Source organism: Dipodomys spectabilis, unplaced genomic scaffold, assembly GCF_019054845.1.
Source record: "Dipodomys spectabilis isolate Male_0828 unplaced genomic scaffold, ASM1905484v1 ptg000187l, whole genome shotgun sequence".
Classification (NCBI taxonomy): Eukaryota; Metazoa; Chordata; class Mammalia; order Rodentia; family Heteromyidae; genus Dipodomys; species Dipodomys spectabilis.
Genome location: NW_024870864.1, coordinates 12,736,196 through 12,754,691, shown reverse-complemented (window position 1 = coordinate 12,754,691; position 18,496 = coordinate 12,736,196). Strand labels below are relative to the sequence as shown.

The 18,496-nt window shown below is 39.0% G+C and overlaps 1 protein-coding gene across 3 annotated transcripts in view; it reads right to left on the bottom strand.

Annotated features, from left to right (window-relative positions):
- The window catches only part of Lims1 (LIM zinc finger domain containing 1), a 115,104-nt gene that overhangs the window by 36,020 nt on the left and 60,588 nt on the right, over positions 1-18,496 (bottom strand). Inside the window, exon 1 of one of the 3 annotated variants that reach the window (XM_042695426.1) lies at positions 15,165-15,387. The exons of the other annotated variants lie outside the window; for them this stretch is intronic. Coding sequence (XP_042551360.1) covers positions 15,165-15,271 — 107 coding nt within the window. The 5' untranslated portion in view covers positions 15,272-15,387. Of the gene's footprint in view, positions 1-15,164; positions 15,388-18,496 lie in introns of those variants that run through there. 3 annotated transcript variants of the gene reach the window in all.

Sequence of the window (18,496 nt, the reverse complement as noted above, 5' to 3'; positions counted from 1 at the left end):
AGTGGAGGCAGGAGGGCCTTGAGTTTAAGGTCAGCTCAGACAAAGTTTGTGGTAAGACCCCATCTCAAAGCCAATATTAATATTTAAACAAAAAAACTGGGAAATATCTCAAGTGGTAGTGTGCTTTTCCCAACAGCACTGCATAAACAAAGGAAAAGACGCCTGCACTTTGTTGTAGAATAGATTAAATGGAAAAAAATCATTAAAATAAAATAACCAGATTAAATTATCCCTCTATTACTATTAATGCACCATTCCAGGACCTGAAAACAATCCCAAAACTAAGAATTATAATGAGGCTGTGACTAGGATAAAGCAATTATTCCTTGACTATTTTCTTTTTAAAAATCTCTTTTTGAGGCAAAACTTAGCTGAAAGACGTACTTTGTATGGGAGACAGAATTACAACACAAACCATACGATATTTTAAGTGTGTTCATTTACTTGATAAGAAAAAAATGAATGGAATGCTATTTGGTTGCAGGCTAAAAGCTTTCTGGAAGTAAACTAGCAAGCAAATACTTTGCCCTAAAATCAACAATTCAAATACAGTGATTCTAGTATAGATGGAGGTAAGGCAAAAATTCCCTTTTGGGTTTCTGAAGCCTATGGAAATAAAACTTGCATGAGAGTGGCCACTCAGGAGTCACATATCTAGGAGCAGCAAAGAGCCATCCAAGTCAGATAGAGTAATCTGGCTCTTGCCCAGTGTCCACAGGGTCCTAAATGTGCTCCTCAGGGTCAGAGATACTCAGCCCAGAAGGAGCACAGATACTGAAAATCAACAGTTCAGCTATTCAATGTTAGCCTTCAAAAGTATGGACAGCCTACTTAAGGGCTCCCCGACTTCTTCCCTCCAAACCCCACTTCTAGTACGGGGATTGAACTCAGAAGGGCCTATCACTTCGCTTGGCTTTTTATAGATGATATCCTATTACTTGAGCCATACCTCCACTTACCAGGGGTCTATTTCTTCTCTGGATGATCTCTGTAAGTTTCTCAACATGACTCAAGCAACAAAAACCCATCCAACAAAAGACTTTGATGTGTAAACAATAATGAGGAGAGATATGTAAATGCTCCTCATTGCATGCTCCTCTTTCTTCATGAACCTCTCTGACATTAACATTTTGAATCATGAGCATCGAAAAAGCAACAGTGATACTCCATCCTTTCCCCACACAAACACAACAGAACTAACTTACTACCTGCCTTTGGCCATCATGTGTCTACAAGGAGACATTCTCATCATACAGGCAATCCACCAAAGAAAGACACCAAGAGACCAGCCTGGGGAAGCAGCGGAATATACTGCCAAAGGTTAAGAAATAATTCATGCCTGTACACCCACCTATGTGGGAGTATGCACACACTAACTATGACAGGATCACTAGCCCTCACTTCATTTGATAAGTTGAATTTGCCCTCTTCCATCACTCAATATAATAAAAAGTTTATTATAGAAAATGAGTGAGGCTAGGAAGGTGGTTCAGTGGGAGAGTGTTTGCCTTGCATGCATGAGGCTCTGGGTTAGATTCCTCAGCACCAAATCAGCAGAAAAAAGCCAGAAGTGGCACTATGGCTCAAGTGGTAGAGTGCTTGCTTTGAGCTGAAGAGCTGAGGGAGAACACCCAGGCCCAGAGTTCAGGCGCACGACTGACAAAAAAAGAAAGAAAGAGAGAAAGAAAGAAAGAAAAAGAAAATGAGTGAAAGGCAGAGACGTATCAATTATATCCCCCCTAGCCAATTTAATATTTTGGTCTGTTCTTTTGAAAAGTACATGCACACCACATGTATTTAAAGAAAACAGGCTTGTGACTATAATCATCTTTTCCTTTTCAGACAAGTGTCCCTATGTTCAGACCGGCATTTAACTCATGATCCTCCTGCCTTAGCTTCCTCAGTGCTGACATTATAGATATGCGCTGCTACTGCCTGGCTACAAATTATATAATTTGTAGTGCAATTATATTTTAATGGTGGTCAGTGTATCTATTCTCAGTGACACATCTAAACAGACACAGAACTACTTTCATTTTGGCCTAGCTTTGTGCTCATCTGAAACCCACCAGCTCTGTCCTTAAAAACCTGCTTTAGAGGGTTGAAGGGGGTTCAAGTCCTGGTCTCAGGCCTAAAAAAAAAGAAAAAGAATAAGAAAAAGAAATCTGCTTTAGAACTGTCAGTTACTTCATTTGGTAAATATAGTACTCACTGTGCATCCATCCAGAGGGCACAATTTTACAATTTATTTTTGAATAATGCGTTTTATATTACAAAGGTACTCCTCATTTCTTCAAGAACACCAGCAGGAGCCCTCAAAAATAAAACCTCTTAACAGGACTTGTAATAATCCATATGGAACTGAGCACTTCCCAGCCTACAAATAATTCAGCTGGATGTCTATGAGAGCAATAGGTGTTAAGCCAGGGCTGTACTGGTGGGCTGCTGTGCTCCCCCCTCCCGCCCCTCACTCACACAACTCAGTGCCCTGCATCAGTAGGACTCCTTCAGTACAAATCTTACTCATTTTCAACAACTCTCGTAAATTTCCCTCTTAGGTGATTTTTCACTCACTTTTCAAATGCTTTCCCTGAAAAATGAGGAATCCCTTCATTGTTACTCACCTTTACCTTTTAACCTGTGATCCATTAACTTTTCTCAACCCTGAATGTCTTTATAAAAAGATATTGTGCCCTGATAAAAATAGACACATTTGAGGAAGCCCTGTGCTTTAAATATAGAACACTATTTTTAGCTGAATGTTGATTTAAGAGATGCCCAGATTACCAGGGAAACCTTTTAGTGCAGCTAGGAGCTCTTTATATGGCTATACTGGCTACCAGCACCAGACTTTCTGGCTCTGAATTTCATTCTTATTTTAGTTCTGACTCAGCACAGCTATCTCACAGAACACCGACCACACTGGGACAGGAAGTCAATAGGAGTTTTTACTCTATGACTAAGCTTAATTTCTTCAATAAGGTTAAAAAAGGAATGCGAGCAAGAGCGAGAGAATTTTAGTATGAAGGTAAAATATTTACTCCAGTCAAGTGAAAATAATTTTCTTACCCAAATCTACTATCACTTCTTGTTACACACATTAACCAATATTTGAACATATTGGCCATGATCAAGTATAATAACTGAAAAGATATTCCTTTTTTTTGTGCTAAATTTAAAAGGGTTTTATGTCTTTATAAATTTCAAATTTTATGAAGTGTACAGGTAAAAGAAAAGAATTGTTTTAGCTACAATACAGATTACATTGTAAGTATATGAAAGAGCAACGTGGAGATGATAGAATAAGGTCCCAGGAAGCTGATAATGACCACCTGTGGGTCAGCTCACAGCCGGGGCTGCTGGCTCCCCTGGGAGTCTTGTTCTGGCTCCTGTGCTCACCTTTTGGCACAAAATGAAATTCTGGTTTTTGAAAGTAGAGCTTACATAGTTAGTTCTTTGTTAAATTCTGATCGTTTCAAGAGGAGGAATTCTATAAACCTAGAAAAATGTGTAATATTCCAGTAATGATGACCTCAGTTAGAGCCACTTACTGTTCTCAGGGAGTATCATTAAAACATTTCTGGTCACTGGTCATGGAATACCCCTCTTTACCTTTCTTTTTTTTTTTGTAAAGTTTGTTCTTCGACATAACGATTTGTACATCTCATGGTTGCAATGGGTCCCTCTTTACCTTTCTTCTTCTTGGTAAGCAGTACTGAGGCTGTGTCAGTAGAGGGCACTGTCAAGTCAAATCAGGGGACGGATTTGCTCCTACAGTAATGCAAGGTTTCTCACACATCCATAGCAGCCAGCAGCCTTCTGAAACAGGGTGCCTTGGGCTCCTATTGATACTCAGTAGCTAGCAGCACCCACCCTACTGGGGAGTTCTGCAGGAAGTAGGGGGTACTCAGGTTACTGGCATGCTAGAGGGAGATTTAAAGCACACAGCTCCAGGGATTTTTCTGCCACTTGATGGGCCTTGTGAGGGTGGGGGATGGTGGCTTCTGGAGCATTCATCTCAGGCCTTGGATAGTAGTGGCACCATGGTAGCCCTTCCAACTTCTTTCTTTTCCTTTCCTCCTTTGTTTTTCTCTCTCCTCTCCCCCACCTTCCTCATTCCTTCCTTTCCTCCCTCTTTGTCCCAGCACTCAGGCTTGAACTCAACAGCCTAGGTGCTGTCCCTTAGCATTTTTGCTCAAGGCTAGTGCTCTACAACTTGAGTCTCAGCTCCAACTCAGCTTTTTGCTGGCCAATTAGGAACAAGAGTCCCAGTGTCCTGAGTAGCTAGGATTACAGGCATGAGCCAACAGCACTCCTATATATTGAACTTTATTTTTCAGATTATTGTGTGTTTTATTTCTCTCCTGCCTGGACATAGACTGACAAGAGGGAGCCTACAGAATCAGGATCCTATAGTTGGGAGGTCTTGGATGTTTACTGCTTATGCAACAAGGCAACTAGTCTCACTTAAGAACATATTTACATCTGAAACTAGAAAGGGGTAGAAGGTGTGGGTTACCAAGACAAAGTGAGATAAACAGAAGCCCACACAGTAGATTCCATTCTTTGTTTCTCCAAGTCAGAGCAGTAAGCAAAAGGACTTGCTGTTCAACCCAGGGCCTGCCTACCTCTCCCTACCATACAGTTCAGGGTGCCCTCCTTGATAGCACCATGCTCTGGTAGCATGTGGCCAATCTGGGTTCCTGTAATGTTTCACAAAGAACAGAGCCTATGTCAAGCCTCAGAAGCAGGAGGGCAACTGAGCTCTTGCTGTTTCTGCAGAGGGTGGAGGGGGGTGAGAATCTACTCCCCAGCCCTCAATATCCCTTGAACACACTTAGCTGTGAGGACTGCTGCTTTACTCTGAGGGCCACCTATCTTTTCTTGTCATGGCCATTTCTGTGTTTCTCTTCCTGCCACTTCCTGCAATATAATGAAGTAGCAGCCTGTTTTCTATACAGTCCTTTAGTTTCAGAATGTTTTATGCAGTGAAAAGGGCTACACTGTTGAATACTATGTTTATAGTCTCTCCAGAGGTATGGGTGTGAGGAGACACCAGAATAAGAAAACACAGCTGCTGGGGCAGGGGTGAGTGTGGAATCCAGCTCTGGGAGGGTTCAACAAGCCTTACTCAGTATCTACAAAGACAATATCTAAAAAGCATTAAAGTAATGGTTGGAATGCTTTCTGTTTAAAAAAAAAAGAGGGGGGCAGGGGGGCTAGGAGACAACATTATCACCTCATTCTCTCTTCTCTTTCCCTATCATTTACTCTTTTCCCAATCATCACTCAAACAACTGGTGCACTGAATTAAAATGAAGAGTCCTGGAAAAATGAGTGTTGTTAGAAGAAAGCCTTGAGTGAGCAGAAACCAGCTCCGTTGGTCTTCCATTTCCTCCCCTCATCTCCTTTGGCTGGCTAGGACAGGGACTAAAGGGATTCCTAAGAACTCTGTATAGCTTGCTTCTTCTGTGCCTGCTTGCAGGAGTTCTTGAAGACACTGCTCCTTCCTTACTCTATGGAGCCTGGCCTCTACTGCCAAAAAGAGGCCACAGGCAGCATCCCGTTCCCTCATCAACCATAAACCTTTAAGGACAGTGTGCAACAAGGAGCAAAGCTTAGGGAGAGGAGAACTCCATGGAACTCAGGTGAAATATTAATACTTCAGTAATTGTAATTGAGGCACAAAGGCACACATACACAGGCACCAGGTGGGCTAATCCATGTATGGGATATGCCTCTTAATATTTAATTACTTAAATGATGTAAAATGAAACTTAAGCCTTCCTCACTGGAGGAATAGGCAACTTCCTGCTCAAACCCTTTTATAAATCAAACCCTTTTATAAACACAACTGTTGCCAGGCATTTCAGTTCAGGATAGCAAACATGCACTTGAATGATTATGAGACTATCTAGTCCTTTAACCCACACCAAGTATTAGTAAAGCAGCATGAGATCCAACCATCTCTCACCAAAGTTTACAGATAAGAAATTATTAGTTAAATTATCAGTCTGGGAAAACAGACAAAAAAAGTCTTCAAAGAGGTTAGAATCTATTAGCAAATCAAATGAAGCACTAAGAATGATTCCAATAAACTAGTAAAACCACATGGACTGGATATAAGTGAAAACACTGCCTAGATCTCTAATGATAATAATTATTTATGTTGGTTGTACCAGAAGTCATTGATTGGGGACAGGAGTAGAGAAAGACAGTGGTAGAGAAAGCCCTAGTGTGACCCTCTAGCATTACAAACAATCAATGATTTTACCCTATTTAAAAGTGAAGGGGGAGGGGGGGTGTTGAGAATGTGGCTTAGTGTTCGAGTGCTAGCCTAGCATGCATGAAGCCCTGGGTTCGATTTCTCAGTACCACATACATAGAAAAAGCTGGAAGTTGTGCTGTGGCTCAAGTGGTAGAGTGATAGCCTTGAGCAAAAGAAGCTCAGAGACGACACCCAGGCTCTGAGTTCAAGCCCCAGGACTGGCCAAAAAACAAAAAAAAAGAAAGGGAAGGGAAGGGCCAGGCGTAGTAGCTCATCCCAACTACTAGGGAGACAGAGATATGGAAGATGGCAGTTCCATACCAGTTTAGGCAAAAAGTTAGCAAGACCCTATCTATCTCAATCAATAAGGTAGGTATGATGGTGTGTCACTGTGATCTCAGCCACATGGAAAGCTGTGGTTTGCGACTGTTCTGGAATAGAGACCCTACTTTAAAAATGAAACAAAAACAGAATGGGGGTATGGATGATGTGGTAGAATGCCTGCCTATCAAGTGTGAGGCCTTGAGTTCAAATTTTAGTACCCCCACCATGCGCGCATTAAAAAGAATAGAAGCAATTCAAAATGGTACAATCAAAATTGTACATTCCTATTATGTCAAACACTTAACACATAGAATGCACCAATGCTTTCTATGATGGAGGTAGAAATCACCTAGTACACATTAACCTGACCTCAAATGCAATCAGAATAATAATATCATAATGGCTCATAAGGCAATGTCAGTGTTTTCTAATCCAGAATCAATGTGTACACTTGCTATACAGGTATAGATTGCTTTCAAGTATACTGCTTATATAAACAGACTTTAAAAGGTCAATTTACCTTCCTCCTTGCTTAATATTTTCATCTAAATTTAGGCAGCCTGAGTCAGTACTCCAGTGTTCTGAGACTACAATCTCAGGACTCCCACACAGTAGAAGCTGCTAAATCATGCCATTGTTCATATTTTTGTCCTTTAGTAAAATACATGCCTTCCTCCCTACCTCTCAAAGTTGAGGAGACAAAGAAAGAAGTCAGGAGGCTTTTCTCTGGTTTGCTCACATTTTATGTCTTAAGGCTAGGCACTACTTGAAAAAGGGAAAACTGTCCAGAGCCACTGGGATCAAGGACCCATAATATCTTTTTTTTTTTTTTTGGTCCGGTCGTGAGGCCTGAAGTCTGGGCCTGGGCGCTGTCCCTCAGCTCTTCAGCTCAAGGCTAGCGCTCTACCACTTGAGTTACAGCGCCACTTCCGGCTTTTTTCTTTTTTCTTATGTGGTGCTGACGAATCGAATCCAGGGCCTCATGCATGCAAGGCAAGCGCTCTACCACTGAGCCACCTTCCCAGCTCCTCCCCCCCCCCCCCCCCCCAATATCTTGTACATTCCTTATCCTTGGCCACACTTTTAGAAAATTCTCTATGCTTGACACAGGGACATTTGTTCCTACGTATGTATGCATTTTTCTCCTATCTCCACCTGAAAGTTATAATGTTCATTTTCAACAAAGTGTTTAGTGAGTACTACTGCTGTATTTGTTCATCTTCAATCCCTCCATTTCTGTGCTCCCCTTGCCCTCCCAAAGATATAAATGAACAAACAAGACATAAAGAAAACAAAAACTGCAATAAAGAAAAGAACTTGTTTCCATTTCTTGGATAACACTCAGGCTCTTCAGAGCTAAAGTATCCACCTTCATTAAGCCAAGTCCATATTTCCAAACTAAACTTTTTAATAATGAAAGAAATTAATCTCTTTTCCATGGAAGAGTAGTAACTCAAAACGTTTGAAATTTACTTAATTAAGTCTCTTAGCCACTCATTATGAAAAATATATTTTTCTTTTGAGTCCAGTGGGCTTTATTGAGATAAATTAATAACAACAACAAATCAAGGTTTTTAATAGTCATTTTTCCTGACCCTTATGCTAACTATAGACTGGCCTATATATTCATAACCCCTAAACATTATGCTAAACTACAGACTGGTCTATTTTGTTCATACCACACAACATATGCCAGTAAAAACCAAGCTTCAATGTAACACTTGCCAATTCACAGAAAGCCAAATTTTACTTTTCCCAAAATGTTTTCAAAACTTAGATTACTGAACTGTCCACTTCTCAGTGGAATGATCCCTCATAGCTAGGAATATTATTGCAAGTAGACATCCTAGATTAAGGTAAAAGATGTTATTTCTTTTCATACACCTTTTTCCCTTCAACCTTGAAGTCAGTGGTGAATACAACTTTGACTCATTTGCCAAAGGATACACACATTTGCCTTAAGGCAAAAGGAACCTCACAGGCTTTGATTTGTACTATTGTTACATATCTCAGTACTGGGCTAGCATTACTGATGAGCTCCAAAGAAACAGAAGGTTACAATGTGATAACAGATAATACTTGTGTTAATGTTCCCAATCCCAAGCCAAAAATGTCTAGACAAATACATTTTATACATAACAATCCAGAAAACTGGCAACTTAATAAACCCTTTAAATATGCTATGGTGACTTTAAGAGCTTAGACCAAGGCTACAACACTACAATTTGTAATTTGTGTTGGTGTTTTAAAATAACCCTTTTCATTCCCCCTCTCCCTCCATCTTCCCCTTATCCTTCTCCTTTTCCCTTTCCCTCTCCCATCCCCTCTCTCTCTTGAACTCAGGGCCTGGGCCCTGCCCTGCTTTTGTGTTCAACGCTAGTGCTCCACCACTTGAGCCACAACTCTACCTTCAGTTGTTTTTTTTTGCTGTTTTTTTGTTTCTTGTTTTTGGTGGTTTATTGGAGATAAGAATCTCATGGACTGGGGCTGGGAAGGTGGCTCAGTGGTAGAGCGCTTGCCTTGCATGCATGAGGCCCTGGATTCGATTCCTCAGCACCACATAAGCAAAAAGAAAAAAGCCGGAAATGACGCTATGGCTCAAGTGGTAGAGTGCTAGCCTTGAGCTGAAGAGCTGAGGGACAGTGCCCAGAGTTCAGGCCCCATGACCGGACCCCCCAAACCAAAAAAAAAAAAAAAAATCCCATGGACTTTCCGTATCACCAGGAAAGCAATAAATAGTATGAAAGTGCCGAGTTGATTTAAAAAGTAATTGTATTTAATAATAAGTTTAATAATGAGTTTTGGGAAATATTTTCCAAATAGGACATTAAAGTATAAACCATACAAGAAAAACAACAAAATATCAAAATAAAAAAGATTGCTTTTCAAGAGGTATTTATAAAAGTTAGAAAGCAAATCTGGGAGGAGACCTTTTAAAAAAATGCTTGACAAAGCATTTGTATCTAGAATACATAAAGCACCATTACAACTTAATATTGTAAGTAACATGCCAATTAAAGATGGACAAAATAATCTAAACACATTTTTGCCAAAGATGATATATTGACTGTAAGTAACCACAGGAAGTAACTCAACTTCATGAATCAAGGAAACACAATTAAAATCTCAGATAACCACATAATGGCTACAACTGGAAAATAAAATGGTACTGTTTGTTTAGAAGACAACTGAGCTATTTCTCAGAAAATATAGTTAGCTAAGCAATCTACTTATTCCAAAATGAAAGCATAGATCCATATTAGAATGTGTAGATGACTGTTATAGAAGCTTTATTTGAAATAGTCAAAGACTGAAAACAAACAAAATGTCAACCAACAAGTGATTGGACAAATTATAGTGTATCTTCTGAGTGAAATACCATTCAATGATAAAATGGAACCTATTATTGATACATGCACCAACAAGGATAGATCATAAAATAAATTATACTAATGGTGTTTTGTCTACTACAGAAAAATATTTTTGATGAGAGACAAAAGCGTATTTCCTTTAGAAACTAAGCTTCACTATATTACAGAATTAGTATTATGATCTATATTCTAATATATGTATCCCTACCTTTGGATTCTCTCAGTAGGATACTGAATTTAAATTCTAAGTTTAACATTAAGAGTAGAAAATCAGCCAGGTACTGGTGGCTCATGCCTATAATCCTAGCTACTCAGGAGGCTGAGATCTGAGGATAATGGTTCAAAGCCAACCTGGGCAGGAAGTCCGTGAGACTTTTATCTCCAATAAACCACCAGAAAACCAGAAGTGGACAATGGTTCAAGAGGTAGAACACTCGCCTTGAGCTGAAGAGCTCAGGGACAGTGATCAGGCCAACTTCAAGCCCCATGACCAACAACAACAACAACAAAAAGACTAGAAAATTAAGAGTATGAAGAGTTTAACCTGCAATAAGAGAGGTAGTTCTCAGCTAACTTAGTGTCTCGTTCACTTTTTTATTCAATGGGAAATAGATACTGAATAGTGAACACCTACCAAGCACTGTGGTAGGCGCTACTGATACAAAGGAAATATAGGCCTCCAGCCTTGGAGCATCCCTTATCATATGAGGGCAGGGAGAGAGTGAGAAGGGTGCCTATGAACTCAGTTACTATAATGTAAGTATTATGGATAGTACTCAAAAATGCACAGGAGAAAGCTTTACTGTTATAAAGCAACAGTAGCAAATGGATACCTCTTTATACAAAGAGAAAAAATATTTATTAATGATGTGACATGCTTATTCACTGTTAAGATGACTAAATGTGCCTCACTAAATTATTAAATAATGACAAATAATGAAAAAGTGCAATTTTATCCTCCCAATTATTTAACAGCCTGAAATTAAAATATGAACATAGTTTTTCAGCCAAAGAGCAAACAACAAAAAGCAAACAACAAACTGCCAACAGGTGCAGCAGGAAACTCACATAGATTGATCTACTCCAACCTCACCTCAAGTCTGAGTACTGACTTATTTGAATAAAGGACAGAACTAGTTATATAATGATGGCTGGCTTTTCTAGACACCAGTTCCTCTTCCTTTATAGGACCATGAGAAAACACACAAATATACACACAAAGTCCTTAATACAGGGGTCCACACAGAGACTCAATAAACAGTAATATATTATCCAGGATCTAATTTTTTTTTAACTTTCAAACCAAAGCAAGGACATATTTATATGCTTTATCTAGAAAGATATGAGCTGGTTTAGCCAATAACCACAAGTAAAGGTTACATTTGCTTTGCATTTCCACTCCTGATTATCTTGATCCACTTAGAAATCAAGAAAAGAGAAATTCAAGGTTAGTCGTACAGAAAAGGAGAGCATGAAAAAACATTTCTAAGAAGCAATGCACAGAAGCTCACTGCTGCATTCCAGTAAGTTTCAAATTACGTTTTTTTAAATTTACACTCACATTCCAAATGGCTGGCATAGTTTTACAAGCACCTAACTAGGAGGTATAAGAATACAGGAGACAGAAGCATAACCAAAGACAGAAAGTTCTTAGGGTTTATCTCAGTACTAAGTCAACATCATATAAGAAATACTTTCCATCTTTCTGGGCCATACCAATCTATTTCATAATTAAACTCTAGCAATGTAACAAAACCACCAAAGACAGGAAGTATAAATAAATATGCCCGTGTTCTAATAAAATTTTATTATGGGCACTGATTTCTTCATAAATTTTGTATAAGTTACACATACTAATAAATAATTCTCCCTATATCAGGGCTTAAACTCAGGGTCCATGTTTTCTTGCTGAGCTTCTTTGTTCAAGGGTGGCACTCTACCACTTGAGCCACACCGCCATTTCCAGTTTTTTTGGAGGTAAGAGCCTTATGTACCCTTTCTGCTCAAGCTAACTTTGAGTTCTAACTATAGATTGTCTCCAAAGTAGCTGGGATTACAGATGTAAACCACCAGCTGCTGGCCCAGCCAGTCCTAGTCAGATTTCCCACATTTAAGGGAAAGCAAATGTAACTTTGAAATTTTTTTAATAAAATATTTTTAATTTTTTGGACAATATTGTTTTGGACAATGTCACTCCTTCCTTCATTCTCTCCATTTTTCCCTCCTGTCCCTGCCCACAATTTATATATTTCATTTTTAACATAGTGTTTAATGAGTACTACTGCTGCATTTGTTCACCCTCTGTCCCTTCATTTCTGTGTATAACTTTGAAATTTTAAACAGAGAATTAATTGCTTAAGTGTATTTGCCATTCAGGTTCCCGAAAAACAAAACAAAAACATCAAGTTTAGGTGCAAAATACTTCAAGAATAAATAGTAGAGAATAAGAATATGTACATGGGTATATAGTAGAGGGGTTGGAGACATGGCTCAGTCCTAGCCAATGAGTGTAAACATCAGGTACCATGATCGAGTTCTAGGTCTCAGACCTAAAGAAAGAAAGAGCCAATGCTCTACAGAAGGGTATGACTCAGAATGATTCAACAGTCCACTGAAAACCCTATTATCCTCAAATACCATGGGTCTTACAAAATATGCAAAAAGTAACTTTCAGGTCACATTTGGCAAGATTAGCATAGTGCTTGTTATTATACAGGTACCCACCTCTAACTCTTTAGGTCATGTTTAATGATATAAGACAAAAATCTGTTAAATCCAGTGTTTTTCATACTGCCTTTCACATTTGTTTTTACAAATAATTATAAGCTCAAAGTCAAAATTATTTTTAGGTGTGTTATGGTGCTACTTTAAACAACTGTATTTTACGTTTCAGAGCAGGCTTTTATTTAAGGTATTTAAATTAAAAAAAAATGTTTTCCGGCAACAGATACTACTTTTTCCAGTCTCTCTCTGATCCTTTTTCTGTTGAGTCCACACACATACCAAGAAAATGAATATGTAAGAAAGAATTAATGTAAGAACGGACCCTGTGCAATCCTTCAGACAACATTCAAAGTGTGTGATAGTTCATGTACTCCCTAAGGGGAAGGATAGTGTCCTATTTACTATTGCAACATTATTTAGCATGTATTAGACACTTAGTAAAAATTAACTAAATGATATTCTAACCCTATAGGCCACTATTTCCAAGAATACTGACTGCCTCACTGAGTAGGTAGTGAGGATTTTATGAAATAGTAAATGAAGCTCAATAATGGTAGTAATTTTTATCCCATTTTAAAAAACAAAGACCTAAAGGATTATATACCTTATCCAGCTGAATGGCACTAACACTTGTGTGTATATTAACTCAACGTTCTTCTCTCTGATTCCGCTGAGTTAATACTAAAAAATTAGCGCTCTTTAAATACCTCTCCAAAGTGATGAAAAATTGCAGATCGAAACTGCAATGGTGATTCTCTCAACTTTAGGGCGGGGTGGGTGGAGGAAATGACACAAATCCCTTATATTACCAGGCAACTGTATCACCCAAATAGGTGGAAAAGTATTTTTCTTCAAGCAACATTTAACATTGATTCTTCCTCTCTTAATTTAAATTCTAAGCTAATCTATTTGTTTCAAAACCACTGTAACTAGGTAAATAAGTACAACCATAGGCATATAGTAATATCTTACTTAAGGGGAATTTTGACTTCTGTGAAGATTGGTTTAGAATGTTTTACCAATTTTTTTTCTTCTTGCAGTACTAGGGTTTAATTCAGGGCCTGTTTGTTATTACCCCAGCAATACCAATCAATGCTTTTTACTTGTTACTTTTCAGATAGGGTCTCACATTCTTTTGCCCAGACTGCTATCTTCCTACCAACCCCTCCTTAGTATCTGGAATTACAGGTATGAGCCACTGTGTTTGTCTGGCCCAATCTTAATTTTTTTCAAAAATGAAATTCTAGAACCTCACATTTGAAATTACAACTGCTTTAGATAGTTTTACTCTTGGCATTTAAAATTTGTAACAATTCAGGGCTGGAGAGTAGTTCAGTGGTAAGGCCCTTGTCTAGTCTGTGTGAAGCCCTGAGTTGGACTCCCAGAATGGGGGTGAGGGGTGAAATGCAAGTAAATATGTATATATTTCAACCCTGACCCTTAAAAACTATTTAATCCAATGACTTCAAAGTCAAAACATTAGATGTAGATAAAAGACAGCTGACATAGCAAAGAATGAATACTAATAACATTATCACAGTACTTTTCTGCTACCGTATTCTTTAAAAATCGGAAGTCAGTAATTTTCAAATCCATATTTCCCTCCCAAAGTATAATCTCTGTACTATAAGTTGCCTATAAGACAAATACAAATTTGGAGAAGTTATGAGGAGTTTGTCAATTTTTTTCCCAGCAAAATTTAAGAGAGTATTTAAAATAAACTGTGACAATGTATTTCTAGGACTAAAACCCAACAGTATGCAAGGTATAAGTAGCCCTCCTACCCATTAATCAAAACATTCAAACAAATCAGGAAAAAAAACAAACTAAAGTTCTATACAATAAGTGTAATTGAAAAGAAAAAAGGAAATCTGTCTTCTGTCAACACAAAATCAGGAACTTTTTATCTCAGAAACAGAAAATCCAAACCTTCCCCAATAATACTTTAACACATGGGTTTTATATGTTGGGACTTTTTGTTTTAGGCTAATTAACCTTTTGTTAACTTGAGCCTTCCTTCCTAAATTGCATTTAATAATCCCACTGTATTCCTCTGTTACAGGACTGCAGCAACAAAGAATCAAAAGAACCCCTCCCAATTCCCATGCAACCCTCCCCAACACACACTGGAAGAAAAATTCCTCATAGAAACATGCTTTAAATAAACCAAAACAAACCATCTCTAAGTTAAAGGGGGGGAGGAGGAGACATGACCAAGTACTTCCAATTTTAAAACTACTCTGGTGTAAAATCAAATTTTAAAGACAAAATAGCACTCTTGGTTTAGAGACAGCAAAGACCACCCAAAGCCTGGTGAAGCAATTGAAAAGAGGTCTGGGGTTGTGACTACCATGTGTAGTCACAACTGAAAGAGTTCCTCTCAGTGTGCACTTCCCATCACTGCATCCATACAGACAGGAGTCTCACTCAGTCATTAGGAGCCTTTGACCTTTAGCCAACTCTGACTTTGTACTCACCTTAGTCCTTCCTCCCGGAGCCCAGTTAGTCTCAGACTATCAGGCCGGTCTCTCCTTCTCCGGTAGAGGCCTGAATGGGAGAGCTCCTTAAGCTGTAATGCAGTCATAGTTCTTTACACTGAGGTGAGATACTTTACAGAGTGTTTATACTTAGTGGCCAGGCTGCTGGGCTCAGAAGAGCAGTGTGTACTGTCTAGGGACCTGAGCACACACCTGACACAGGGTTAGAAACCTCCACACAGGCCGAGCTAGGCGCTGAACAGAGCTTCCTGTTTCTCCCTGGTACACACCCTCCTCTCGGCAAGGCATGACTTGCCTTATCTCTGGGCCTTGCACCTTGGGGAGGGGGAGGCAGTGATTAACATATTTACCAATGAGAAAAATAATCACACCAATTTTTATTATAGATCTCTCCAGAATCATTCTGTAGTAAAAACTGAGGTAAAAAGCTCCAATAAGTTAATGCCTAAAGAAGGGTCCTGTGTTAGTTATTTGCCAGGAAATCCATTAACGTTTCACAGGCAGCTGTCAGTTTAAAGAAATGCCTGGTCATCAGGAGCACTTTGGGACATTTTCTTTAAAAAAAAAAAAAGAAGGCAGAATTCTAAACGGAAGCAGGCCAATTCCTCCCTCTCACCACTGCACTCAAATCCTCTTTAGGAAGGAAGGAAGTGTCTAATCCACCCCGTTCCCATTAAACATTACTCAAAAATTCATAACCAAAAAGAAGATATTTTCCCCTGCCAACCACTATAAAATGACTTTCTGAATCTATAATACCCATTCTGAATAACCTCCACTCACAGTGACCTCAGTACAATCAACACTGTCCAACACTGCCTAAAAGTGCCTGTGGTGCCAATGCAGCCTATATTTATCTGGGAAGGAAGGTTAGGGGAGTACAGACAATTGAGGACAGATATTATTGGCAAGTCCTCTGTTATCAGCTCTAAATGATGTTAACATACCATAGGCAGGGTTTCATCCTCTAGGCTCAGTCCCACATATCACAAACATAACCTAGCTACTTGCAAATTCTTAGCCAAAAAACATTGAGAAACAGGTCTGACTCTGTGTGTGTGTGGTGGGGGGGGGGGGGATGTAAGTATTGTACTGGGGCTTGAACATAGGGCCCCATGCTTTCACTTGGCCTTTTCAATCAAGTCTGGTGCTCTACTACTTGAACCACAGCTCTACTTCTGTTTTTTTTTGCTGGTTAATTGGAGATAAGAGTCTCACAAACTTTTTCTGCCCAGGCTATCTTCAAATTGTGATCCTCAGATTTTGGCCTCATAAGTAGCTAAAGCCTGGATGAAATAGGTCTGAGATTTATCTATCTGTCTGTCTGTCTGTCTGTCTGTCTGTCTGTCTGTCTGTCTATCTATCTGTATATATATATAAGTATATATACGTATATATACATATATATTCATATACATACAGATATACACATATATGTATATATTTATATACATATATATAAGTAGCTAAGTAGCTATTTATAGCTGAGATATATATCGTATATATCTGTATATATACATATATATATGTATACACACAGAGTTAATAGTTAATATATTTCCCTCAAAAGAATCTGTACACCAGGAACTGGTAGCTCACACCTGTAATCCTAGCTACTCAGGAGGCTGAGATCTAAGGATCACAGTTTGACGCCAGCCTGTGCAGAAAAGTCTTTGTGAGACTCAAATCTCCAATTAACTACTCAAAAATCAAAACTAGAGCTACAGCTCAAAGTGGTAGAGAACTAGCTTTGGGCAAAAGTGCTCAGGGACAGCGCTCAGGTCCTTAGTGCAAGCCCCACAGACAAATAAATAAATAAATAAATAAATCTGTAGTACAAACACAAAAATCTCACTAAGAAAAAGGGGTGCTGCAAAGGAGGAGGCAACATGCTTGATAAGAAATGTATTCATTACCTTGCTCATGTGATTGTAGCCCCTCTGTACAGTGTTTTCAAAATAAAAAACTTATTTAAAAAAAAAGAAAAAGGGGTGCTTTACCCATTTACTCAGATTGCAGATTCCAGCTCTCACTGAGACTATCAATGGTACCCTATCACAGTGGAAAACAAAAGACATTTTCTAACTGTCATTAAACATAAAAGAGATGTTTGAAGATGCATGGAGAGATTGAACTCATTTTGACTAGATTTAATTACCCATGAAACACTTTTCAAAAAATCAGGTGACAGCTGTATCCCTCTTCCTCTCTCTGGAAGGTTACCTAAATAATTGCCAATATTGGATAGATCAAGGGAAGCAGACAACATGTACATCACTTTATATCTTTTCAACTTTGAAAATAATGCCTATTTAAAAATAAATAGCTGGGTGCCGGTGGCTCACGCCTGTAATCCTAGCTACTGAGGAGGCTGAGATCTGAGGATCACGGTTCAAAGCCAGCCTGGTCAGAAAAGTCCGTGAGACTCTTATCTCCAATTAACCACTAGAAAACCGGAAGTGTTACTATGGCTTAAGCAGTAGAGTGCTCGCTTTGAGCTGAAGAGCGCAGGGACAGCGCCCAAGCCCAGAGTTAAAGCCTCAGGACTGACAAAAAACAAACAAAAAAAACACCAAATAAAGGGGCTAGGAAGGTGGCTCAGTGGTAGAGTACTTGCCTAGAGTGCATGAAGTCCTGGGTTCGATTCCTCAGCACCACATAAACAGAAAATGCTGGAAGTGGTGCTGTGGCTCAAGTGGTAGAGCACTAGCCTTGAGCTGAAGAGCTGAGGGACAGTGTCCAGGCCCAGAGTGCAAGCCCCACCCACAACCCACAAAAACAAACAAATAGAGCCAGGTGCTGGTAGCTCCCAGCTTATGCCTGTAATCCTAGCTTTTCAGGAGGCTGAGATCTGAGGATTATGGTTCAAAGCCAACCTGGGCAGCAAAGTCAGTGAGACTCTTATCTCCAATTAGCCACCAAAAAGCCAGAAGCGGAACTGTAGCTCAAGTGGTAATGCTAGCTCAGGGATAGCACTTAGGCCCTGAGTTCAAGCCCTAGGATTGGCAAATAAAATAAAATGAATATATACATAAACAAATAAAAAGCCCTAAGTCCTAAGATTTAAAATACAGAAAAATTAAAAGTTTATACTAATGGAAACACACAATATTTGGCTTTCCAATATAATTCCCATTCATAAATGACAGGCAAAACAAAAATAAAGCCTATAATTTTTTTTCACTCTATGAAGAAAACATAGATGTCTGGTGAATAAAATACATTGTAAAATTGGGTACCGATGGCTCATGTCTGCAATCCAAGCTACTCAAGAGGCTGAGATCTGAGGATCATGGTTCAAAGCAAGGCTG